Source organism: Gopherus flavomarginatus, chromosome 19, assembly GCF_025201925.1.
Source record: "Gopherus flavomarginatus isolate rGopFla2 chromosome 19, rGopFla2.mat.asm, whole genome shotgun sequence".
Classification (NCBI taxonomy): Eukaryota; Metazoa; Chordata; order Testudines; family Testudinidae; genus Gopherus; species Gopherus flavomarginatus.
Window position 1 is genome coordinate 9,944,856 of NC_066635.1, and position 27,164 is coordinate 9,972,019.

At 40.6% G+C, this 27,164-nt stretch overlaps 1 protein-coding gene across 2 annotated transcripts in view; it reads right to left on the reverse strand.

Moving 5' to 3' along the window:
* The window catches only part of CASTOR2 (cytosolic arginine sensor for mTORC1 subunit 2), a 160,159-nt gene extending 138,862 nt beyond the window's left edge, over positions 1 to 21,297 (reverse strand). For both annotated transcript variants that reach the window (XM_050929494.1, XM_050929493.1), the window contains exon 1: positions 20,870 to 21,297. In XM_050929494.1, coding sequence (XP_050785451.1) covers positions 20,870 to 20,982 — 113 coding nt within the window. In that variant the 5' untranslated portion in view covers positions 20,983 to 21,297. The remainder of the gene's footprint in view (positions 1 to 20,869) is intronic.
* Between the last annotated feature and the right edge of the window lie 5,867 nt (positions 21,298 to 27,164).

Below are 27,164 nucleotides of genomic sequence, written 5' to 3' on the forward strand. Positions count from 1 at the left end.
TAAATGAGATGACGAGGACAAAGAAAAAACTAACCAACTATCCTAACTAAATAACAGTAGTAAATACGCCAAAATTAACTAAATAGAAAGGTGCTGCTAAGTGCTCCAACTCAAAGCCAAAGGCAGTAGAGAAGGAACTGAGGCGGGGTTGGTCACACAGCGCCACTTACCCGCCTGAAGAGGCAAGAGATGGGTACCGCGCATGTGCGACCCAATTGAGCACTGCTACCACAAATCTCTGATTATGAGCGCAGGGGGGCATGAATACCTAAAGTGGAGCACCCGCAGGGACAACACTCGAAGAACCACGACAAGATTGTTGCTCCCACTCAATTTAAGTCTGTGTTTACAGAAAGGGTGGGAAATGAACCGATTACTTCCAATTAAAATAGAAAAGTAATGCAGCCTATTATTTTTTTCCCCACTCCCTATATTTACAGACAACAGTGGTATTCAGTGATCACTGAGCCCAGAGGAAAAAAAAAAAATTAAATAGCAGCGTTTATCCCAGTATACAAAGTAATTGAGCAGGGTCCATACAATGCTGACCTCATCATCTGGACATGTGGTCATCCCAGAGCAGAGGCATTTCCAGCATTATCCTCTATAATCAAGTAAAATTGTATTCTGATGAGATGAGCCAACAATCCCCTGTTCCAAGGACCCAACTGACGACTGCAATCAATCACTTCCCTTTACTGATGCCAGTCCTCAAGAAATAACGGTAATACAGGTATCGGGGGTAGCCGTGTTAGTTGCATCTGAAGAAGGGATTTTTTTTTACCCAGGAAAGCTTATGCCCAAATAAATCTGTTAGTCCCCTAATGTTGTTGTAGTTAATATTTTAAGGCACTTCCTAAATTTTTCTACCCCTGTGGCCTAGGAATACTTATTGGCCACTCTGCAAGTACCTTGTTGTTTTTAACAGTAATACAGAAATGAATACTCACCGCTTCACAAACATTAACTAATCAAGCCTCACAACTCCTCTGCAAAGCAGAGGTGTTTCAATATCCCAGTTCCACAGCTAAGGGAGCCTAAACGGAGTCTAAAAGGTTGATCCCGCAACACCACTGAAATCAGTGGGAGCTTTGCTTCAACTGGCACAATATCAGGCCATAAGGAACCTAGGGACATACCAAGTTCATGGTTCATTTTGGTAAATTTCATGGTCATAGGATTTTAAAAATCTGAACTGTCACAGTTTCACATATTTAAATCCGAAATGGCACAGTATTGTAACCATGGGGCTCCTGACCCAAAAGGAGGTTGTGTGTGTGGGGTGAGGAGGGGGGTGTTGCAAGGGAAAGTCCTTGCAATCATGGTATTGCCACCCTTACTTCTGTGCTGCTGATGGCAGCGGTGCTGTCTTCAGAACTGGGTGCCCAGCAGCAGCCGGTTTCCAGCTGCCCAGCTCTGAAGGCAGTGCAGAAGTAAGGTGGGCCATACCGTGGCCTGCCCTGCAATAGCCCGATTTCAGGGTGGAGTCCAGATTTCACAGTCCATGACATGTTTTTCATGGCCATGAATTTGGTAGGGCCCTACTTATGAAGCATGAGTGACAGTGCCAGGATTAGAACTTCAAAGAGCTCCTAGTTCTCAAACCTGTGCTCACTAGACAATACTGCCAAAGGGCGTCACGATCAGAGCCTGCTACCAGCAAGCAAAATTTCTACACTTCCCCCTTTGGATTCTGCTATGCTCTTCACACAGACAACTGATCTTTGATCTCGCAAATGTGGCTGAAAAAAGTCAGCAAAGGACATTGTACCCTTGAAAGTCTGAACTCAAGAATCTTCCATAAAAAACGTGGCCCACATGTCCAAGTGCCCTGCCATGGAAACTATTAAGCAGTTCTAGATTCAGCTCATACTTCAGTACCATGTGCCAGTGTGATGAGTCTCATGGTTTTTATGCTAAGCATCTCTCTGCAGCAATTTCATTTCTGCTGCCCCGACTACAGACTAAGAAAAATAGTCAGGAAAGAGATCATCTGAGAGAGAGAGAGAGAGAGAGAGAGAGTGGGGGGGGGGCTCCATAGATCCCTATATTTTAAGATCAGTAGGGACATTGTGATCATTTCCTTCATGAACAAAGAACTCCCTGAAATTCTTGCACCAAACCCATAACTTCTATTTGAGCTACAACATCCATGCTGCCCACTATACAATTGTTATTTAGTATTTGCATTACAGTACTGCTTATACTCTGGACCCCATTGTACAAGCACAGAACAAAAAGGAAGTCCCTGCCTCAAAGAGCTTACAATCCAGACAAAGCATTTTATAAGCACTATACTTGCTAGCTGTCTCACCTGAGCTGTAGAATCCCAGGAACAACCCAGATCTTTACCCAGATCAACATAAGCACCGTTTCTTTCTCTGAAGCATCCATCTTTGGGTCTAGCTGCAAGAACAAAAAGCCTCAAAGCCATGAATAATAAGGAGGTATGGTCCAAAAAGTACCCCCATACAGAAAATATAAAAATTAATATCGACATAGCCCTCTTTTACCAGGGCATCAGAGAGCATATGAAATGTTTTAAAATATGTTGAAACAGGTAATCTCTCTTATTTAACATCTTGCATATCAGACTGATATATTGTCAGTACAGAAAAATTTTCAGCCAATCAAACTGCAGCAAGTTGAAAAATACTTGCCAGTTGAGGAAGTGAACCCTTCTGTTGCAAAACAAATCCCTAAGCCCCAATCCCAGAGAAGAATGGATTTTTAATAAGAGACTGACCCTACAGAGGTACTATCCAAAGCAGAACAGACTCAGATAATAACGCATCAGTGGCTTCTCTTATCCAAGGTGGAAAAAACTATTTTCATAAGATCTGCGATGGTCTCAAGATGAATAAACTGCTTTAATGAAAGAGAGAGATACCATTAAAATAAATGGTCAAAATAAGGATGGCAGAGTTCTTGGCACAGTGATGAACTTTAGATAACCTGAAGGACTGGAAATTTCTAGGAAAAAAACAGACACAAGGAGGAGTCCTGTTTTCCTGTTGGACGTTTCAAAATATATTCACCAGGTGTGCTGATTTGTCAAGGATTATTTAGGAGAGGAGATGTAACAAATAGGGCACACTAGTTCTCTACATGGCATTATAAGGATAACATTCCTTGGGATAGCTCAGTGGTTTGAGCATTGGCCTGCTAAACCCAGGGTTGTGAGAGGGCCATTTAGGGAACTGGGGTAAAAATCTGTCTGGGGATTGGTCCTGCTTTGAGCAGGGGGTGGGACTAGATGACCTCCTGAGGTCCCTTCCAACCCTGATATTCTATGATTCTATGATTCCACTTGCAGAGAAATAAGAAGAATCCATTCCATAAGGCTCCACAGATTTAAAACTTCTCAATGTGGGAGAGACCACATTGCTATATGAATCGACAGGTAAAAATACTGAAGCCCGCCTTGTAGAGATGTTACTTGAGGTGAACTCACTAAGAACAGGCTAGGAAACTAGCAGATCTAGAAGATAAAGCTCAGTTGTGATTTTCCCCTGTACATTTATTAGCAATGATGTACGCATTGAAGAAGGAAGGCATCATTCTTCTACTGGGCTAAAACTAATTTTCAGTAGTATAGTGGACATGTTATCAAGACCAGATTTTGAGAAGGTATTTAAGGGTTTAGTGGGATTTTCAAAAGCATCTAGGTGCCTAACAGCCATTAATTTAAATGGGTTTTAGGTACTTAGATGCTTTTGAAATCCCACCAGGTGCCTAAATACCCTTTAAAATATGCTCCTAAGTCATAAACAAGCTTCCTTTCATCCAAAATTTAACACAGAGTATCAAGGTTCCAGAGCTGATCACTGCCAAGATGAGCAAAGTGGAGCCAAACCAGATTTCAATGGATCTCTGTAAAAACAAAATCTCAGTTTCACTTAATAATGCTGCAGTGAGCAAATTATAATTGCTACAGTGCTCAATGCTGTGCACAAATCTATGGTGTATCTTTCATCTCCATTTCTGTACTTTTGGAAATAGCTAACCAACAGGCAGCATCCACACAAATCGCTATGCCTACCTGAAGAGGAAGCCATAAATAACTTAACTAGGTGTGCTAAGTGTAGGAGAAATAATGTATGGAACAATCAACGGATTAGGCCAACCCCATCTTTCCTAATTAAGTCAATGGCAGAACTCCCATTGATTTCAATGAGATCAAGATTCTTCTTATTGTAATACAGGCCTAGTCTCATCATTGTCAAGCAAAACCATCTGATACCAAGCCAGGCTCCTTTAATCCCCTTCTTGAATTACCCTTATTCAAATCACACAAATCAGCTTATTTCAGTGCCAGCTGAAATACTACCGACACAAGGTAATTCAACCTTGATAGAAGGATTGAAGATGCCTCCTAAATGATAAACAAAATAAGGACTAGGAAAAGAAAATAATCACAGCATGCTGTTTTTACTTGCTATTAGAGTGTTTTCAAACCACGATCTTTCCTGATCAAACACAAAGGTAATTTATGATAATCAACAGTACCATGCTCACAACTGGTTATGGACTAATAAGCTTCCTTAACTAAACCCAATAATGGATTTAAAACTAAGAGGTATCTCCCTCCCTTTCCCCATATAGCTGGGCAATGCATACCCTGCTAACCTGAAGCTTTTTAGTAGCTCTACGGTTGGCATCCATCCTCCCCTCCAAGTACCCTCCCCATCCCTATCTCCTGTGGCAGCAGACTGTTGCATGAGTGCTTTTGTCTTTCACCTTTGGAGATGTTCTAAAGTCCTGTGCACTCTTCCCCCTGCTGGGCAACAGGTGCTGCCCCCCTACCTGGGAGTGATGACTAAAAACAACATGTCTTTGGGGATGACTAACCTGGGTGCTGAGAAGTAGAGTCTTAAACAGAGACCAAAGATTGAAATCAAAGGCACTCCTATGCCCCAGTATTGGTAGTGTTTTTATCTGGCCTATACAAGCCCAAGAAGTCTACCTGTGTATTTAGACCACTTTGTCTCAGAGACTGGTGGGGAGTCGCGCTCTGAAAATATGACATAGTTCCACTATGGATGTTATTTCATTAATACACACTAAGGACTGCTCTACACTGAAAAGTTAGGTCAACCCAGCTATGTCGCTCAGGGGTGCGAAGAAATCAACCTAACGCTCAAGGTAGACAGCCTGTGCCTTTGAAGGAGGGGATTAAGTATAGGGATGGGAGAACCTTTCCAATCGCTGCAGCGAGCGTCTACACTGAAGGGCTACAGTGGTATAGCTATGCCGCTCTAGCTTTTTAAGTGTATAAATAGCCTGAGAACAAACATCCAATCCTGCAGCTACAAAGAGAGTTACAAACAGAGTCAGAAGAGCATCGAGGAGACAAGTAACTTCTGTACCATTTTGCAGATTACCAGTATCTTCCTACTGTACCCCTGGGTGTAGGAAGTTTTCAAATCATTCTGGAGTCAGCTGAACTACTTGCTGGAAGCAGTGCTAACCAGCACAATGTAAACCTGTTCCAAGGGGCCTTACAGAAAACTCTAGTCTACTAATGCGCACTTCGTGGGAGCAAAGTGTTCCACCTAAACTGACAGTTAGGGCCTGATATACATCCCACAGAAGTCAAGGGTAAGACTCTCACTGTCTCCAGTGCACTCAGCATCAGGTATTTAGGGACCTGTTGGCTACATTTATTCTGACATTACCACTCCTGCTTCCGTAGAGTGGGTAAACAAAACAGGTGTCTTTGCAGGGTGAGGCGGGGAGCAATAGCTCAGTGGTTTGAGCACTGGCCTGCTAAACCCATGGTTGAGTTCAGTCCTTGAAGGGGCCATTTAAGGATCTGGGGCAAAAAAATCTGTCTGGGGATTGGCCCTGCTTTGAGCAGGGGGTTGGGCTAGATGATCTCCTGAGGTCCCTTCCAACCCTGATAGTCTATGAATATGGAAGTTAGTATAAGCTTGAAGTTGTGGCCATATGCTAACATAAACTGGTAACATTTCAATATGAGCAGTCATACAAATATAACTCCTTGGTGCGACCATACTCTAGCCTGTAACTCACCCACTCAGAGTCTTGATTACTCTTCTACTTGGAACTCTATTTCTGATCAGTGCCAAGAAATGATAATTAACTGATGTAACCCTTGGGTCTGGGTCCTAATACTATGTGGTAGCTTGATAGCCTCTATCACTGTAGAAAACTGTGCGTTTGTGTGTTTCAAAAGTAAAACAAATATTAAAAGAATAAAACTCTCCCTGAGAGACAATATGGAACTTTCCAATGAAAATCACAAATCTATTGACCATTTTACAGGATGATGAAAGTTTCAGGTATTCCTTCACCTTTCATGAAAGCTGGGGTAAAACATACTTATTCAGGATGCTACACGCTCCCCACTGCTGGAAGCTTGGCCATCTGCGGTACACAGTGGTTCAAACACCACTTTGTACTGAACCTGACCTCCCATGGTTTATCAGCAGAAACTGGGCCTCAATTCTTCAGCAACAGAAGCACAGGCCTCTACCATTTGAGCTAAAGGAGTAACTCCAGTAGCTGTGAACAGTAGTAGACTCTTAAGCTCTGGGCACAACACAGTCAGTGTGTGACATGACCATACAATTTTCTTGTGTTATTTGGAAATACTATGGTCAACTAACACCATACCTTCTTATACAATACGAAAAGATGTCTCAGTGATAGTCAGATGTTCAATACACATGTCCCCAGCCGTATCAGGCTAAGATGGTGAGTGAAAAAATAAAGCCTTGGAACAGAATTCCTTTTTTAATTCTCTGTTGTAACTGATTGAGACCCACACTTCTAGGCAGAAGACAACATTCCTTCCAACATGGAAAGATCATAATGGACTAGGGTATGGGGTGAGAATTAAAGGCCATGCCTTCACTAGGAGCACTTCAACCCTACAGGAATACCAGTACCCTCCTGGCAAAATGCCCCTTGTGATGATGGAGATATGCCGACAAAGCTGCGCTTCTTACCAGGATAGCAAAACTACCTCCTAGGAACAAAACGTGAAAGCACAACTTTGCCAGTATAACTGCATCTACACTGCAGACTTCTGTTAGCACAGCTATAGCTGTCAGGGATCACACTTTTTCACAACTCTCACCAACACAGCAATGGCAGCAGAAGTCTACAGGGTACCCCTGGCCTAAATCCGCACCAGCTAATGAAAGATCGAACATTAATAAGAGTCAAGCTCAATGGCTCCAAAGCATCACAAGTTCAAATCCCGCCCTTTCCCCCTCCCCCTTTTTGTATGTGGGCAAACCCCATTTATATGGTGGTGGAGCCTTTCCCTCACAACAAATGCTTGAGTGCTCTTTCAATACTGGCAGCCCTCTCTCACAAACAACCCTTCAATGAGGAGCCACTGTACATACAACATGGAAGGATGGCCTTCGGGATCAGGCATTGGACTGGAACTCAGAATTATTCTGGTTCTGTTCCTCATTCTGCCACAGATTCTCTGTGGGCCCTTGGACAAGTCATTTATTCTCCCTCTGCTTCCAAGTTCCACGTGTATATAACAGCAATAGGAATTCTTCTGTGCTTCAGAGGAATGCTGTGACGTTAAATCCATGAATGTTTGAGAGAAGCCGAGATCCAACACTGAGCACCACAGAAATGTTAATTTAAAAAAAAAAAAAAAAAAGCATGTGTTATGGAGGGAAAACAGTCAGAAAAAAAACAGATGCCTGTTTCAATTCCCACGTGGCTATTAGAAGCAACTGTGATTTAAGAAAGATTTTGTGCATAGTGAAAAAAATAAGTTTGACAGAGTCCTTTTTAGGCCATGCTCAACTCTATATTAAAAATACATTTTTACGCATTAATGCAAGGCCACACATGGTAAGACAAAGGTGAATAAATGAACCAGTTGATCAAAAAACGGTGGAAATATTGTTTCTTTAGTTTTAAAAAAAAATTACAGTGCACTCAATCTGCCAGGTTGACAAGGTTATGTGGCAGGTGATTAGTTCATCTCTGGGATGACATGAGAACAGAATGATTAGTAGTGTGAGATGGCAATGCTGAGCAGCCGGGTCCTGGAGAGCTGCTTAGTTATTAGGCTAAACAATGCATCACTATTATGAGCAAGTCAAATGCACTAACTGCAATTTCCTTTGAAAGCTGAGCAGTGCATGATTACACTTGTCCACTTGGAGACTCCCTGCTGGTAGTTCAGTATTCTGTTATTGTTCTGAGCGCTACAGTCTTAATAGCATTTTATATAAAGCAGCCTGAAAATGTGTTCTTCATATTCAGTACATGTGATGGCAGCTGTCATCTGATACTGGGAAATGAAACATTCTGTGTCCTGAAGCACAGCCATTAGCGCCCCTACCAACACATGTTTTTGTTTGTCATTGGTCACCACCTCTCATTTCTAGATGAATCAATTTCCATTTCAAGAGCATTCTGACTTTGGAAAGACACACACTGCATGGGTGTGTTTGTAGCTTTGTTTTTTATGACTGTTGGGAAGGTTTCTGTTGTCCATTTGGCTTTCTAGCAACATCTTTCAACTCTACCTGAGTATCTCTCAAGGCGCAAGCAAAGAAGAACAAAGTACTTCACTAATGAAACTGGAAGAATTAGGAATGTGAAAGAGGACAAAAAGAGGCAAGCGTTAGAACCTCAGATGGCTGGTACAACAGAAAATAGAGAAGCTGTTCCCACCCCCCCCAACAAAGATAATATTCTGTTGGAGAAAGTGTAGGAGCTGGAGACAGGACAACTCTGTTCTATTCTTGTCTCTACCATAGAGTTGTTCAGAGAGTTTTGGGAGGTCAATAACCTCCTTTATGCCTCAGTTTCCTCCTCTGTAAAGGACAGCAGTATTTCCTTACCTCTCCAAGGCACAGCGAAACATATATTTGTGATGTACCATGAGATCGTCAAAGAGGTGGGGTGGGCAGAGAAGTGCAAACGTTTATTATAGTATATCATAGTGGTATCCAGAGGTCCCAATCAGGGTCTCATTGTATGGGCTCTGTACAAACACATAGGTTTAAAAGCATTATTATTTAAGCTTTCCTCCCACTTTTAAGTTACTCCTACAAGAGGCTGCAGAAAATATCATCTTTGCAGTTTCCTTCATCGACAACTGTGTGAGTGTCCCTCATTCTGGGTCTTCATCATTCATTGCATTGCAGGTTGAGAGGTATTCTTTAGCCAGCAGGCAACATTTTCAACACATTTAAGTGATTTAGGAGTCTAAGTCCATTTTTCAAAAGTGACTGGCACATTGGAGCCTAAGTCCCACTGCCTTTCAAGGAATCTTAGGGTCAAGTGTCTTTTTGAAATGGGACCTGGTTGTTATTGAAAATTTTGCCTTATGCCTCTCAGTTAGTTTGATATAAAATGAACATTAAAATGTTATCAATACCAGGTTTTCTTCCCACTAAAGATTTGACAAGTGCTTAAAGCACATTTTAAACTTTATTTTGTACAAGAGTCATTTAAGTAGCAGCACAAAATCCTTTCATTGTCCTTTTCCTTATGTTCGTCCTGCACAAAATATATCATCAAGAGTTTGTTTAAACACAATAAAAAAACAAAACAAAAAAACACCCAAGTACTGATCCAGTGTATTTTGTAGCTCTCTTGGTGAGTTTGCCAAATAGGTTTTCTTTCTCTTTTAAGATTGCACTATTTGTCTCTACTGAATTTTTTTTTTTAAACAAGAAAGTAGTGAAGAAACGCAATACTCAAATCATAATACTAGTAACACTGACAGGTATATAGGTAGGTGTCAAGAAAACATCCTTCTTACAATTCTAGCAAAGCACAACCTCTATCAACATATGTGGTAGAGCCTAATCAGCAACACAGGCAAACGAGGCTGTAGCCTAGGACAGCTAATAACTGTGAACATCTAGAAACCCACTTATGGCATTTTAGTAGAGTTTTAAAAAAAGAACATTGCAGTACTGTTCTAATCACTGGGAATGATTTAACTGGAAAGCAGATGAATAGTGATGTGCCATAAAACACTGTCAAATGTGGTTTGACACCTCAAAATACTATAAACAATGAGGAAAAATCAAAGTTAAAGCTTATGCTCAAGTACGTATACACACCATGCACAGTGTTCTGCATTTATTATGCCTCGCATTTGGCACTATTTTTCCCATTCATGGCTTTCTTTAATAGCCTCTCTCTAAAGGCCATTGATCACATTCACAATCTGAAGCCCATTCAAATAGCCACTTTGCTTCATGGGACCATTAAAATTAAGTAATAAGTGATCCGTCACTGATCATATAGTTTGGGGACCTTTTCATATTTAAATTATTGTCTAATGGATGGATCTGACCTCCACCAAAATTAACAGGAGTCTTTTCAATGAGCGCAGGCTCAGGCCTTTAATGAACCAACATGAGTTCCTAAATCGTAGGGCTGGAAGACTCCTTGTGCATCATTCATTCCTGGCCCCTTTCCAATAATTGCACAAAGGGGATGCTAGCAGAGTTTTACTGAGCTGTGACAGCTTCTGAACTACTGATTTGTAGAGTGACAACAATATTCAAACCCTTTCCTTAAAGAATCTTATCCTTTGTTTGGCACAAGGCTTTCCCAGCCATAGAATTACAGAAGTGCAGAACTGGAAGGGATCTCACTAGATCATCTAGACCAGTGTTTTTCAACCTTTCTGACAGCAGGGACTGGCTTGCTGCCTTCCTAAACTGTCAGGGTGATCTCACAGACTGGCTATGGGGGAAACACTGATTTCTAGTGCAGTCCTCTGCACTCATGACAGGATTCAGTAATAACTAGACCACCCCTGACGGGTGTTTGTCTAACCTGTTCTTAAAAGAACCCAATGATGGAGGTTCCACAACTTCTGGAGGCAATTTGTTCTAGTTTTTAACCATCCTGACAGTTGGGAAGATTTTCTTAAAGTCCAACCTAAACAGTCCTTGCTGCCATATAAGCCCATTGCTTCTTGTCCTAGCCTCAGAGGTTATGGAGAAAAAAATGTTCACCTTCCTCCTTGTAACAACCTTTTACGTACTTGAAAACTGTTCTGTCCCTTCTCAGTCTTCTCCAGACTAAACAAACCCAGTTTTTTTAATCTTCCCTCAGAGCTCATGTTTTCTAGACCTTTAATCATTTTTGTTGCTCTTCTCTGGACTTTGTCCAAATTTGTCCACATCTTTCTTGAAATGTGGTGCCCAGAACTGGAGACAATAGTCCACTTGAGTCCTAATTAGTGCAGAGTAAAGTGGAAGAATTACTTCTTGTCCTGTTTACAAACTCCTGCTGATACATCCCAGAAGGATATTCGTGTTTTTTGCAACAGTGTTACATTGATTACTCTCATTTAGCTTGTGATTCACTACAAGGAGACCGAATGCCTACACAAGAAGTACAATAACCACCAAGAAACACGTGAACATGGAGTAGCTTGTTTCAAATAGAAAAACTAAGGAGAGCATTCTCTGTGAAGTGTAGTTTCAACACTTGACTGTTAGCGTAGTAGGGACAGGGTTTCAAGTAGTTTGCATTAACCAAAGGATAATTATTAATGATGGGCATACCATTGCAGAGCCAAACCAAGATAGAATAGGACGTAGTGCAGACATCATATTTGCTGCTAAATTATATCAAATACATAAATAGAACTTCCAAGGAAGGGCTAACTAGTTAGTTTGGCTAATATTGTGGTCAACTGCAGTAAGAAAAACACCAGTATAGACCCTTTCCAAGTTGTAATCAATCAATCTGCACAATATGAGTGAGCTAGAGATAACATTTACCCCTATTTCACAGGTACGGAAACAGACACAGACCCTCTGCACCAGAACTCTGTCCCAAAGCTCCTTTATACTAGTCCAATGCCCAAGAAGCTAAGGCCTGAGCTGACCTCTGGTTTAAGATAGCAGCCTTGAAAATACTCTGTAGCATATGCTAGTTTTTCAACAGCTTAGGAACTAGAGTCATGCAAAACTATCATAAGGAAACTCAAAGGCCCGAAAAACTATGAAGAAGGCAGCTTCCCCTCCCCATTCTTATACCTCCAGCCTTGCTTTGATATTCCATTTCCAAAGTCAATGGTTAAGTTGTGTAATCTCAGCTGTAAAATATTTTTGCATTTTTAATGGAGATTAACAGCCATACTTAATGATACTGGATGGAAAGTAACACCAAGAGAAACAAACATCCAGTGATAACAAGAACCACACACAGCTCAAAGTTACATTAAAGTTAACTTCTACTTTTTCGAATAGCATTTTGTATGGAGAAAGTCAGACTCCAGACCTGGAGCTGGTACAACAGGACTAGATCCCAAGGTATCAAGATTCCACTACGGGATTCACTTTCAAAGTCCTGAGTTGAGACTAAGTGGTTCTGAGACGTTTATGCTGATCAATTTGGCTAAACTTGTACCTCGTCACTGTTTTTTCCAGGAAAACAATCAAGTCAGGTGCCAGGTCAACCCACATTCTCTCTAACCTCCTCGGCAGTCAATTGATATGACTCTGCTCAGTACTTTCAGAGAGATTTGTTCATGGCAGTCATCAAGCCATCAGAATATTATGACATCTGCATGTCAGTCAGATACAAAGCGAAAAGAAAAAATATTTCCTACATCATATGAAAAGGTGTAAGTATAGATTCAATGAAACAACTACACGTTGTGAATTACTAGGCCTCTCTGATTCATCCTTTGTTCTGGGAATCATGTGCTGCTTTTGCAGGTAGATGGTCATCAGGATTCTCATTTTTCTATCCCATTACTAACTACCATCTTCCTACACACAATGTAGTTAATCCCAGCTCCACACTGCACTGCAGAAATCCAGAAGAATGTGTCAATTTTATGCACAGGGAAGCATTTTCAGTCTCCGCTGATACTGCTAACTTTTGCCCCCAAATTTAGGCCTGTCTAGAAATACAAATACAAAATGTACTGATGTTTCAATGTATCTTTCTTTGGTCCACAGACAGCTAAGTAAGTATTTTTAAAGGCCTTGCCTCTAACTCTCACCCACAGTATAACCGTATGCAGCTTTAGGAGAGAACTAGCTAAGTGTGCACAACTTCACACATAAGCGAGCCAGAAACGCTGTTTAAGACATGGTCTGGCTTGTGAACAAGACCAGGGGATAAGAGTTCCTCTCTACCTTAAATAGTCATATGGCTCCCTCCCCATAGAATCTAAGCACGTCAGTCTTTAATGTATTCATCTTCAAAGCACTCCTGTGCTATCAGTCCCATTTTACAGATGGCGGACTAAGGCCCAGAGAGACTGAAGACCAGACTTCTAAAGGTATTTAATCATCTGAAAGTTCATACAGTCACTTAGTGGGATTTTCCAAAGTGCCTCGGTGCTGAACTTCCATTGATTTCAAATGAATTTTAGATGCCTAAATACCTTGAAAAATCTGGCACTAGGTTAGTTGCCAGAGGTCACGCAGAAGTCTGTGGCAGAATAGAAGACTGAAGCTGGATTCTAAATTGATACCCTGACCAATGGACAGTCCTTCCTCCACCTACAACTGGGAGGAATATTCAGGTGTCTCTGTGACCAAGATCCTTTGGCACATGCTGCTATTTTGAAAAACCCTGGGTCAGAAAAGACAGTGACATTGCCCCAGATACAGTTTTATAAAGCCTATACATTCTTTACAACTTGTTACATTCAGAGACAGACAGCCACACCTGAGTTTTAACTGGCTTACCCACCTCTCAACTTGTAAACGTTCCTATTTTTAGTATTAATACCTGTGAATCCCCAGACTGACAGAACGAGCAAGAACCTCTAGGTTCTGAAATTCCACTGAGAGCAAGTAAACTAATTTAAAAACAAATAAAAAAAATCAACCCACCTATTTCAGTACTTTATAAGGAAGACTTTAAAGTTACATTTTATAACTTAGCTGGCACTATTTTGGATACACAGTTACAGAAAATCTCTAGCAGAGGTGCCCAAACTTTGCAACGAGAAAAATACCCACAATGCATTTGGAATTACATTTATTAAAAAACAAATGTACACATATATAAGCAGCTTTTTCTTATCTTCCTTGACACCTCAGTACAGATTGATTGTGGAGTTCACTGACAATGACAGCCTGCAATTCCTCGGTCCCTCCCGACATCTCCCTGCAGTTATATAGTGTTTCATATTAGTCTGCATCTTAAATGGAGCTTTGCAGTCATGTTAAGCTTACTCAATTGGTCTGTCATGACTGAAGCATGCTGGCTTTCTGCCCATCAAGACAGGCAGGTCCTTAGAGATTTCTATAATACCGTAAGTTAGTTCACCAAAGACACCCCAAAAGTGGTTCCAAATAGTTTGATTACTGCATGAATCTAGACTTCATCATTTCTAGATTCTACCAGCTTGAGCTAAACAGCACTTTTGACACCTCAACATTATCAGCACAAGCCTTCTAAGATGGACTGCTTCTAAACTGCAAGCTTTAATTTAATCTTCAGTTACATATATTTAACAGATGAAAGTGAGGAAGTGAATTCTGGCCTGTAAGGCATTAATGGCTTTATTTGGATGGCAGAATAAATCTTTGTATCAAGCAGTACAAGATGATTATACATACATCAAGCCTCAAAAGTGAACTTAGATTCCAGTTGCCATAGCCAGTACACTAAGTTTTGCATAGAAGATCTGGAACGAACAGGAAATTAGATCTCTTTTGCAACCAAACAATCTTTAGTGCCTTTATGCTATAATGAAACATGTTTGTCAATTGTTTTCTCTCTTAATAACGATATCTTCTAATTAGTTACACAAAAGCGAGCTGAGCTCTGGAAAAGAAAGATCTTTCTACTTAGAAATGACAACTGCTACTTACAAGCTTTGCTCTATTGATTTTAAACTGAAATGAAGAGAGTTATTTTGTCACTAACATTCTTGTTGTGTAATTCTTCCTTTACCAGCATTCAATTATCAGCAGATCAGAGCTGGAGTTTGTTTATTGCCAACATTAGTAAAAGAACAAATCTGTGCTGTGTTTCCTCTGAAAAAAGAAATGGCAATGTTTGTCCAAAGGTATTAAAACAGTAACACTGAGGCAATCAAGATTAGTAGGAAATGAGGCATTAAATAAATGTATTAGTATGCCCAGCAGGTAATTCCACTGTAAAAAAACAGAATGGTTTATATTTTTATAAAACAGAAATGGGATATTGTCAAATAGGTCTAGGTCTTAAAAACCGGACCTAATCAAAACTACAATACATTCAGGGAATATCCTATTGATTCTAAAAAACAAACAACTGACAACATTGTCACTAAGAAGTCGTGATAAAAACACAACAGTCACAGTTCATGTAAGAGACAGGATGGGTGAGGTAATATCTTTTATTGGACCAACTTCTGTTGGTGAGAGAGACACACTTTTGAGCTTACACCCAGCTCTTCTTCCAGTCTGGGAAACTAAGGCCATGTCTACATTACTGCCTATGTCGGCAAAACGTATCTCATTCAAGGGTGTGAATATTCCACCATCCTGGAGCGACATAAGTTACACCGACATAGGCAGTCACGTACACAGTGCTATGTCAGCAGGAGAGCTTCTCTCGCAGACATAGCTTATGCTGCATCGCTATAGAGTGTCTTCACCAGATGTGTTGCAATGGCGTAGCTGTATCAGCACAGCTGTGCCACTTCAACGCTGTACAGGTAGACATGGCTTAACCCAGAATGTCACTGCTAAATACAAAGTGGAACAGATTATTTAGCATAAGTAGTTAACATACATTTTAAGAGACATTTCAAGGTGAAGTGTCCTGTTAACATCCCTCCAGTCATAGGAAGGAAAGGAAAGGGGAGGGAGCAGCTGGAAGAAGGGGTTATTAGTGGGTTACAGATTGTTGCAATAAGTCATAAATCCAGCATCTCTATTCAGTCCACGATAAGTTATACAATATTGTTGTTCTGTTGCTGAAGACTCAGACATCCAACCAGCAGAGGGAGCAGCTAGAAATCAGAAGAGATCATATTTTTCTTCATTTACACACACACACACAAACACACACACCTATCATAAGCAGATTGTTAAGGGTTAATGTCTCTTGTACCCACAGACTGGTTTATTTCACTCTTCACTACTAAACCTTGGCAGTAGAAAATCAGGCAACTGATGGGTTTAGAAATCTTTACAGAGACTCAATAAAATTAATCCCATCAATGTTACCTACCTCATCTCAAACTCATTTTTCTTCTGGTCTCTCTCATTTTTGCATTTGGGAGCTGTCACATGGTCTTGCATGGCCAATGTCTCAGATGAGGGGTTTGGCAGGGTAAAAGATCATCTTATGCTTACTTCACCCCTCCTGAAAAACCAGCACCCGTGAATCATCTTTTTAATTAGCCATTTGACAACTCCGAAGGGATGAGGTACATGTTGACCTATTGACCCCAGAAAGTTGATAGCATGAAGCACTGGTCAGAAGCCACAAATATCAAGAGCAATAAAAAATATGTAGACACATACGTATAGTATACACACACATTATATATAAACTCTCAAGACATTGTAAAATTGCATTGGATCATGAATGATAAGAAGGGAAGGACTTATCAGACTAATTATCATGATTCCAGGATGAATCTTTGCTCAAAAGGTTTGGGAGACACCCACCACCACGGCCCTCATTCCTAGATGTCTCACAGGACTCAAACTCAACTCTGTGATTCTATTTTTAAAACTCATTCAAAAGACATTACCTTCCTTGCTAGCGCTTAGAGTGGGTATTTAGATTCTAACTCCTGGACAGGAGAGGAGGATGTAATTAGAACATCTGAATCAAGAGGAAAGCGAAGGTGAAGAACAGGGCAACGTATCAACCAGTGAATAGGATTTATTAAACTGAAAGCCCTCCTATAGGTCACTCGTGGTGCATCACCTCATTGTAAGGAACAGTTTACTTTTTACCACCGCAGCAGGAATAGGAGATGGAGGTGGGGTGTATTTTGGTGCTGGTGGAATAGGAGCTGCTCTTTATACAGCACCACACAGGTAAACGTGCATGGTGCTTTGCAGACATACAAGAAACCAGCTCCCCAAAGAGTTCGCACTTGAAAAAGACAACATGCACAAAAAGAAAGAGGGGGAAAGGGGGAAAATCTAAGTGATTTAGCAGTGGTGGTGGTGATTTTTGCAGCACCCAAAAGCATGCTGTGTGCTTTACAGAGTACAAACAGAGAAAGTTCCTGCCATCGAGAAGTTTACAAGAGAAATTTAGACACAATTGGGCTTGGGAGAATTCAGGTTTTTTTGGTTTTATAATTTTGATGAATAATATTGCTGTTTATTATTAAGCTTTTTTTAAAAAAGATTTGTCTTGATAGAAATTTTCACAGTTGCACAAAAGTATGGCTTTTAAACATTTTTTAATTTTTAGCAATTTACATTTTCAGAGTTGTGGAAAATTACTGGCGGGAGATCAGACAATAGGAAAGATCAGAAAATAATTATTTAAATACAGTAAACACAGATTCAAACAGTTCAACTTTTATAACCATTAACACAGAAATTGTCAACTACACAAGTAAATACTCTGAAAGCAAACTAAGACATTTTCAAGCAGCATTTTTCTTACTTTACCTATCTGCAAATTCTGATAATCATTGATAGAAATATTTTTTCATTGGTGTGTGTGTGTACGGAGCAATTAATGTTTACCAACAAAAAACCTAATTCTTTCAAGCCTAGACCTGATGCAAAAAAGAGAACAGCAAACAATGGGAGAAACAACAAAGGTAACAGCAGGAAAATTGTGATGATCTCAGTTCTGGTATGTGCAGATCTCAACTGTGCCATTAAAAATACATGATCCATATCTTCAGCTGGTGTGAATCCCTGTAAGTCTACCAACTTCATTGCAGTGCACCAATTTATACCAATTACAAATCTGGCTCATATTTCAATGTAGCTCCATTGAAGACAGCAGGCCTAAAGAGATTAATATCAACTGAGGACCTGGCTCTTAGATATATTTTCACACTGTATTTTATCTGAGAGCTTTGCTGTTATTTATCCTTTGCCCATCTGCCATTTCAAAATTAACATTTGCTAATTTTAAAACAACTTACTAAAAAAAAAAAAAAAAAGGCCTGCCTCAGTTAATCCCATGTTCAGACTGGGTCTCACTCTTTCCTTTCATTAACTGCCTTCTTACTCATAGCCGTCAGATTATTTCCACGGTTACTTCTTTTTAAAAATAAATGTGTTTACTGTAATGCGAGCTCAAGTAAAAGAATAATGAATGAAGGCATGAGAACTAGGATGGGCTACAAGTGGGTCAGATGTATGCTTCAGAATTCACCACCGTTCACTCATCTTCCCCCAGAATGAGAATCTAACTGAGAGGGAGTCTGAAGAGCTCAAAACTACTGATCTCAGGATATTGATCATTTCACTACTAGGTCCCTGGCTCAAATCCATCCCAGACCAATGTGTACCAAAAGTCATCACCGCTTAACAGCAATATGGCAGCAAAGGTGAAGACTCACTCTGAAGTCTCAATGGACACATACACAGATAGCAAAGGCTACCACAGCAACTGGCACCTTTAATATCTCTGCACAAAGACTTAATGGGTGCGGAGGTTCAATTCCCTACTCATCCTCCAGATTGGTCGCTCCAAAATGAAGTTCAGTAACACTAATGGGAAGAAGTAGGAACTCTGTCCTGTGGGTAAGTAGAGAGCTTTGGGCTCATAATCATCAAGCCACCATCATGTTCACTTTCAAGAAGATCAGAACAGGGAGAGGAAGTGTGTTGATAGATCAACCCAGTTATCTGCTCCCACTTTCATGCCTGATCCTTCATTGTGAGGGCTACCTCCATAAGAACAGAAGCTCCTTGTGGCAAGGACCGTGGTCTCCTAAGCACCTGTGAAGCATGGTAACACTCTATACAGAAAACACTACTTAAGGAGTGCGTCACCAGAAGATTGACATTACACTGTCGCCACCTTCTATTCCTAAATCCCTACCAACAGCAGCAATATGTGTATTAAAAAAAGAGAGAATAAATGAAATCTTTTAAAAAACAAAGCATAAAATCCTCCCCAAGCAGAGTTTTGACCCTGAGAAGTAACATGTGTCAGAGACTCCATCAAGATTATTAGGGACTTTGCTATTGCTTCTAATTATACTTGGAAGGTGCTCCAATACCATAGTGATGGGCAACAGTATGAAACCTGCAGGTTGATAAAGTACAACCCAAATGCAAGATACAGTACTGCACACACATGCAAGAGACATATATTGCAACCCTAGATCTATTCATGGTTGCCAAATTTTGTGGACAAGAAATGTAACTTTAAGCTGGAAGACAACTGGACAATATTTGAACTTGAAAAAGAATCTGTTTGTTAGGAGCCACAGATTTAAAGGTTCAAAATGTTGACTTTAACATAACATAAAGGAATTAATAATAATAATAATAATAATAATACCTCACTCACCTTTTCTCTCTAATCTCTGGGACTAACAGGGCTACAACAACACTGCATACAACAATGGAAGACTTTAATGCTGACATGAAGCATCAGAAAACAGTGACTTGATTAGCAATTAAATGGAACAAAGGTTAGCAGTCCCTTTTAATTAGTAATGAAACTGTACATTAAAAAAGACATTTAAGATTTCAGCCTTTAATACCCTGTTGAGTATTCAGAGGCAGCAGTAAACAAGGTGCTGGTATACATTACACTGCAAACAATGCCAGGGTTGAGCCAATTGGGATGAGCCACAAATCAGAGTGAAATTTCAATACAAGAAGTTTAACTGTAAGAGATAAAGGACTGCAATCAAATTACACCACAAACAGATCCATTTATCCCTAAGCATTACTGAAGAGAGCAGATTGCATTACAGAATGGAACGAAACCATTTAGAAAAATAATGCTAACTTATTCTCTCTCCTCTTGCCTGCAAAAGTCCCCTGTCTTTAAATATAAATGCTATTTGGGATGATTCAGTGAAGAGAAGTGAAACAAATTATCAGACTCAGAAAACTGAAAAAGAGTTTGGGTTATTTACCTCCCACTCTATCCATGTAAACCAACAAATGTCAACAACCTGACTATATTTTTATATAGATATAGTATGCATTTGAAATTCAAATTGTTTTTCCTCTGAGGCGCCTTGGCAGAATACACATGTATTTTTATAGACTGGCCAAAATAATAAGAAAAAAAAATATTCTCACACACTGCCTGCCACTGCATTTTTTCCCCTTAAGATACCTCTCACAAACCACAATGCTTAACAAATAAATAATAAAATACAAGACTGTAATATTGCAACAATGCATGCTCTTCAATCTCTTCTTTCTCCAGTGTACTCAGTATTTAAAAGCACCCTTAAAAGAGCAAATCGTGTAAGGGGTGTTTGTTTTAAGTAAGTGCTGGGGAAAACAAAAAACAAAAAAAATCCCACTCCACTCCTCCTGCTTCTGCTCTCGTCTTTGTCGTCCAGATCGATTGCCTTTTTTTTATTTACTTTTCTTTAAATTAAAAAACAAACTTTCCATGGCCTCTCTCCTCCCCCCGCACATTCCCCACACCTGTTTTCATTCATCCATTCATTTAGAAGGAGCAGCTCCCAGGCGACATATGCATGTTAAAAGAACAAAACAAGGGGACAGACAGACTGAGGTTTTCTTTCAAAAGATATATTAAAAAAAAGCAAAGAAAAAATAAAATAACCCCCCCCCAAACGTTTGGAGACAAGAAAGAAAAAAAATGCAAAGGAAGCAAGTTGTTTTCCACCTCCCTCCTCCCCTCGCTAGCCTGGCTTCTGCAATGGAATTAGCCACGGGAATGTGATCTCACTTGCAGCCTCTTTTATCTTTCATTTTGCTCCCCTTATTTATCTGGCACTTACCTGGTCTTGGAGGAAAGGAAAGCAAGTTTGATTAATCCATAGGTAAACAACTGGATGCTCTCCTTGGCTATGCTGGCTACTTTGAGCCTGTGCTCTAAAATGTGCAGCTCCATCTTTTCCTTTTTCTCATTTGTAGTTCATCTATGTTGGGGGTAATTTTTTTATTATTAGTAATTTTTTTTTAAATTGGAGGTTTTTTAAAAATTATTTTCTTCTTCTCCCCCTTTAAGACTCCAGGAAAGGGGAGGGAGCGGGGGGGGGGGTGGGAGAAACCGATGTGAAAGTTAGAAAGAGATCTAAAGCGAGAGAAAACGGGGAGAGGGGGAAGCTAAGCAAAGGACTAGAGGCAAAAGGAGTTAAGGGAGCTCAGAGGCAGCAAAAGCTCCAGAGTGCAGAAAGCAGCTGGTGTTACAGTGTAACAAACAACTTGCCACTCAAACTGACCTCCACTGGGCATGCGCTCTCCGGTTGGTGCATGCTGGGCGTTGTAGTCCATTGGGGGAGGGAGCTGTAGCCCCGGGCTTCCATGTGTCTAATACAGACCAAGCGCGAAGAGGTCTCATGGGTTTTTTCAGACCTCCCAACGGAGTTAGCGGGGGAAGTGTGTTTGAGTTTTATTCTGTGGCAGTTTTGGAAGCATCTTCCCCTAGGTTTTGCTGTAGTTTTCAGCCGGCTGACAATGCATGTGCATATCCCCTCACCCTCTTTCACCACACACACAGGCAGTTCTTGCAAACACTGCTTCTAGGGGGACCAGACAGCAAATGTGAAAAATCAGGATGGGGTGGGGGGTAATAGGCACCTATATAAGAAAGAGTCCAAAAGTTGGGACTGTCCCTATAAAATCAGGTCATCTGGTCACTCTAAATTGCCCGGATCCAACAACAACAAAAAATACACAAGTGGTCCTATGGACTGCAATGGGGCAACTCCCTTATGTAAAGTTAAGCCTGTCTGTAAAGCAATGGTGCTCAACCTGCGGCCCAAACAGCACATATGATATCCTCAGGGACATACAGGTAGTATATATATTGTGTGGGTGCAGCTCACGTAACTCTCAGAGAGCTATATATGCGGCCCACAATGGTAAACAGGTTGAGAACCACTGATGTAAAGTAAGACAGGGCCTGAAAGACTGCTAGAAGATGCCACGAACCAGAAAAGCCAGCGGTGGGAAGAATTTGGAAGCTCTAAATAAGAAGTTATGATGACATTTCAAATCTCAACAGCTTATTCTCACAATCATGTTTAATGTGAGTCACTTACCTGCTCCTACATAGAGACAAAAATGTGATTTGTGTACAGATACTGTGGATGCAGCAATTGTTTTACACACTGGATTTCAAACCATGTAATCAATCATATAAACCTTTGTGGAAGTGGCCCCTTTCATGTGTTACAGTTCATACATATGTAACATAAAAAAACATGGCATCATCCCCTCAGCTAGATCCTGCAGACTGCCCCATTCAAATCAATGGGACTAGTCAGGTAAGTCAGTCCTCAGCACAAGGAGGGAAGAAGTTGAAGGACTGGACCCTTGAAACAGACAGTGCATGTCCACATGCACCACTTCACAAGCCATACTGCACAGAGGGCATTGTAATTGCATTTCAGTGCACTCTCTGGACTCCTGTGCCTACCCAGAGTACCACTGAAGTCTGCCCACACAGAGCCCAGAGTGGGTCTGCCCTGCACTGTTCTCAGCACGGGATCTGGGCCTCAAAGACCGATCTGAAGCTCATTAACCCAATTTTACAAATAGAGAAACTGAGGCATGGAGAGATGAAGCGACTTGCCCAAGGTCACCAAGCAGGCCCATAGCAATGGAAGCCAGCTCTCCTGAGTCCCAGTCTGGTGCTCTATTCACACATGGATACAGGAAGTCTACCTGTGCAGAAGTCATAGGAAGACTGGAATGAATTAAACATTAAAGGTCTGACTGTACTCCCATGGCAAAACTCCTATTGAGATCAATTGTGCGAGATAAGGCTCTAAATCCCGGATCAATCAAATCAAGTCACCCTTTAGTTCTCCCTGGAGCAGAATTTCATTTCTTTCCATTGTGCAGCTTCCTGCTCCAAATAGCTTACAATCTTGGTTTACAAAAGTAAAAAAAGGAAGACACAGAAACTTCCATCCCCAAGCACTGTGCGGACCACAAATGGGGAAGTTGAGGCACAACCCTGCACAAATCTGCAAAAAAAGGAATTCTCTTAAGCAGGATGCAATTACCCAAAATGAAAGTTCCCCAGGTTTAACACTATGTTCTTTAAAAATGAAATATTTTTTAGCACATGAGCTACCCCCTACTCCAGAATACTGTAGGATATATTATTATTTTATGTAGAGACTTGAATCCTTTGAAGTCCCTTTGATGTCATAAACTACCAAAGTTAGCCTGCTTAATAAGCAGAGATGCAGTTATCTGGCACCATTTAAGGACAGATTTCAGTATACGATATCCAAATTCATAGCCAGTACAATCCTGTTTTCAGGAAATAAGTCAATCATTATTTAGAATGAAACCCTTTCACATGATTTGTCCGATAGCATATTGCTGCAAACATGTGTCCACTTCATTCTCATTCTGCAGATATCAGAACAGTGTTGTTTTGATCTCACCAACAATGTCTTGACTTCTAATCAGGAGGCTTATCAGCTTCTGAGATCTAAAATTAGTATAAACAATATGAATCTTAATATGGACAATGCAATGACAATTTTACTATCTTGGATTAATATGCTCAAAGCAAGTTTTATCAGGTTTTGTAAAGGGCTTTGAGATCTACTGACAAACATATTAGTAGTATTATTATTCCCTCCTTTGTACTAGTGTGTACTTTTCATGGTAAATGCATAGACTGTGCACTGGCACAGGAGATACACACTGCATATGAAGAAATACTTCACATTTCTATAGTGCAATTATAACCCCTGGGTCAGTGTGTGTTTACATGTCCCAGTCTAGAGGGAACACAAGTGTGTAACAGTCCCCTGCTACAGAGATTGGCTCTTTAGCTAGGCAATGGAGATACATGCTTTTAGCTCAGGAGGTCTCCCCAGGTGACTCCCTAATGTTTGCCAAGATGGAAGCCATCAAGCTATTGTCGAAGTGGTTTAATAGCATTAATTAGTTTATTCTCAGATGAAAGGTACTCTCTCATTACTGTGGAACACTTTACAAAAATTAAACAAGCCCCTTAACATCCAAGTATGATTGTGCCCATTTTACAGATGGGTAAACTGATGCTCTGAGTGGTAAATGACACATCAAAGTCACACAGTGAGTTGTTTCTTACTCTGGGAACAGATTTCATGGGCCACTGCCCTACCCACTAGGTGATAGGGCCTCGGTGAAGGTGTCTCTCAGGCAAATGAATTCGGGACAGTTTATGAGCTGCAATGTTGTGCTACAATTACAATTAGCCTCTTTAAGTAAATCAATCCTTTAAGAAAAACCTTCCATAAAAACTCAAAAATCTTCCCCAAATGATAGGTTCTGGGCTTGCCTGTGAAAAGATAGCTATTTAATTGAAAAGAGCCATTTATCAGGCTAATTTCCTTGTAGCAACAAGAGACCTTTCAAAACCTGATTGCTGCTAATATGCCAGTGTTTCAAAGTGTTTTATTCAACTATCCAATAAGATAATGAAGACCTTTAATTTACTGTTCAAGTACCAAATGGGTTGAATAGGTCAGGCATTTCTAGCCTCCAGGGCAGCTCAGATGAGAGCTGAACTTCTCTGATGCAACACCGCTTGAGAAATGTGCAACTGTTCCAATGGAAGATTCAAGGAGGCAAAGCTGGCATGTGAATGGTACAGCATGTTCAGAGGCAGTTCACAACACTGGGTTAAGATCATGTTTTATCTGACCCCAAACGGCAAGCCAGATAAGATGACTTCAAATGAATTGTTAAGAACCCAGCTTGAAAATGGGAGTTGCCTGGCTAAATTCTCTAGTCAGCTTTGGAAATCTCAGCTCCAGTTCCTGATTTCTGTACTTTGATCTTCTATAGAGCCTTCAATCCAAGTAGAGCTTGCAAAGATTTTCAGCTGAAACTTTTTTCCTGCAACAAATGCAGATACAGTCAGGCTTGACAAAGCCCTGTCTGGGACGATTTAGTTGGGGATTGGTCCTGCTTTGAGCAGGGGGTTGGACTAGATGACCTCCTGAGGTCCCTTCCAACCCTGACATTCTTTGATTCCATGATATAAGGGCCCAGAAACATTTTGCAAATTCTTGTCGATTTTGTCTAATTGTTTTGGTAAAAAAGTTTTAAAATTTCTGAAAATGGACACATTTCATTTTGGAGCTTTCCTGACATTTTGATTTTTTAGTTCTAAATGGCTTTTTGTTTCAAAATTTTCTTTAATTTTATTTTGTAAATTAAATACGTTATAAAAGCTCAAAATCAAAATGAAACATTTAGTTCAATCTGAAACAATTTTTTAAACTTTTGATTCATCAAAAGTTTCAAAGAAATTCATTTCCAGTTTGATTCAAAACTATTTTTTTTTCAGTTTTTCAGAATAGCCAGCCAGCGAACAGCAAAATCCATTATTTGCACAGCTCTAATCAGATAGGATTTGTGCTGAGTGGTTTGGGATCACAGCATTTTACATTTGGTAGAAGACAGCAAGTAACATTGTCCCCAAAGTGGTGATGGGGAAAGCAAGGAATAGCACTGGAAAGTGACTTGCCAAAACTTACATGGTTTATGGGTGGCAGAGATGGAAACAGAATCAAGGTGTCTAATTGCCACACATTGTGGCCAGACAAAGTATCAGTTGTATAGCTCTCTTAGGCACCCCATTCATGTTGCAGCAGTACTACTGGAAACATTATTGGACTGCATTTGCCCACTATTGCACACTGTTTATTGTGCTGCTTAAGTAACTAAGAGGGGTTTTAAATAAAACACAGTAGGGTCAGCTAAAAGCCATTCCACTACATTACAGGTAGGCAGAGCCCCCTCGCAGTACCAATTCTATAGTTTTGTGCATTTCCCCCCCGCAACTCTACAGAAGGCAAAATTTTATTGCAAAGAATAAGCACCACTATGCGAGGCCTAGTGGACAAGGCACTAGACTGGGACTCATCTGCAAAAATAGGGATAACGCTGCTTACCCAGTTCACAAAGCGCTTTGAGATCTGATGAAAAGCACTATACAGAGCTAGGTATTATCATCACTCGTTTTGCAGGGCATCTACAGACTTTTCTATCCATATTGTTGGCCCATTAGCCCCACCCATAGGAAAAATCTTTCTCAAGTCACACAGTAGACAAAAGCAACAAAACAAACAAAAAAGCCACATCTGCCATAAGTGGATGCAATGGGTGGCTTGCTTTCTTAGAACAGCTGAATTTGGTCCCTGATCTCTACCCTCTCCACTCTGCTTCCAGCCCTCATTTACTTCAGTGAGGGGCTGGCTTCTAGAAGGATGGAGAAAAGAGGGTCTACTCGAGGAAAGAAAGCTACATTGAGCATCGCATCTCCAACCCACTGGATGGCAAAAGGGCTATTTACTGTTAACTCTTCCTAAATTCTGCCAAATGCAGAAATACGTTGCCGTTCCCACCAAGGACTATGTTAGCAATGCTTTCTATTCTATATAGGTTCTATAACACACTTTCACTGTAGTATTTGCATGTCCTAAAAGTCCTGGGAGGAAAAACCACTATTGATCATAGAATCATGGAAATGTAGGGCTGGAAGGGATCTTGAGAAGTCATCCAGTCCAGTCCCCTGCGCTAGAGCAGGACCACATAAACCCAGACCATTCCTGACAAGTGTTTGTCTAACCTGTTCTTAAAATCCTCCAAAGATGGGGATTCCACAACCCCCCACTGGAGCCTGTTCCAGAGCTTAGAGTTAGGAAGTTTAGAAAGGGGAACAGTGTAACACATTTTATTAACCCAATAAATTATTTATAGTACAGCATAAGAATTTCGAGGCCAATAAAGATTTCTTGTCCAGCTGCTAGTCGTTGATGAAGAAAACACAGTTCCAAGTATAAGGTGAGATATACTGACCCACCCCCTGTGATTTGCATTGACATCATAGGCCATAATCAGCACTGGCATAGATAGGAGAATTTCATCCTTGTACCCAAAGGCTCTGATGTCATCAGAGCTGTTTCCCTGTCGATCAAGGCTAAATTTGACCTTATATGTGAGAGAGAGAGAGAGAGAGAGAGAGAGAGAGAAAGAACGAGTGAGCACATTTCAGTATGTGGGAAAGAAAAGTTAACAGCTACTGGGACACATTAAGCCTGACCTCATATTCTC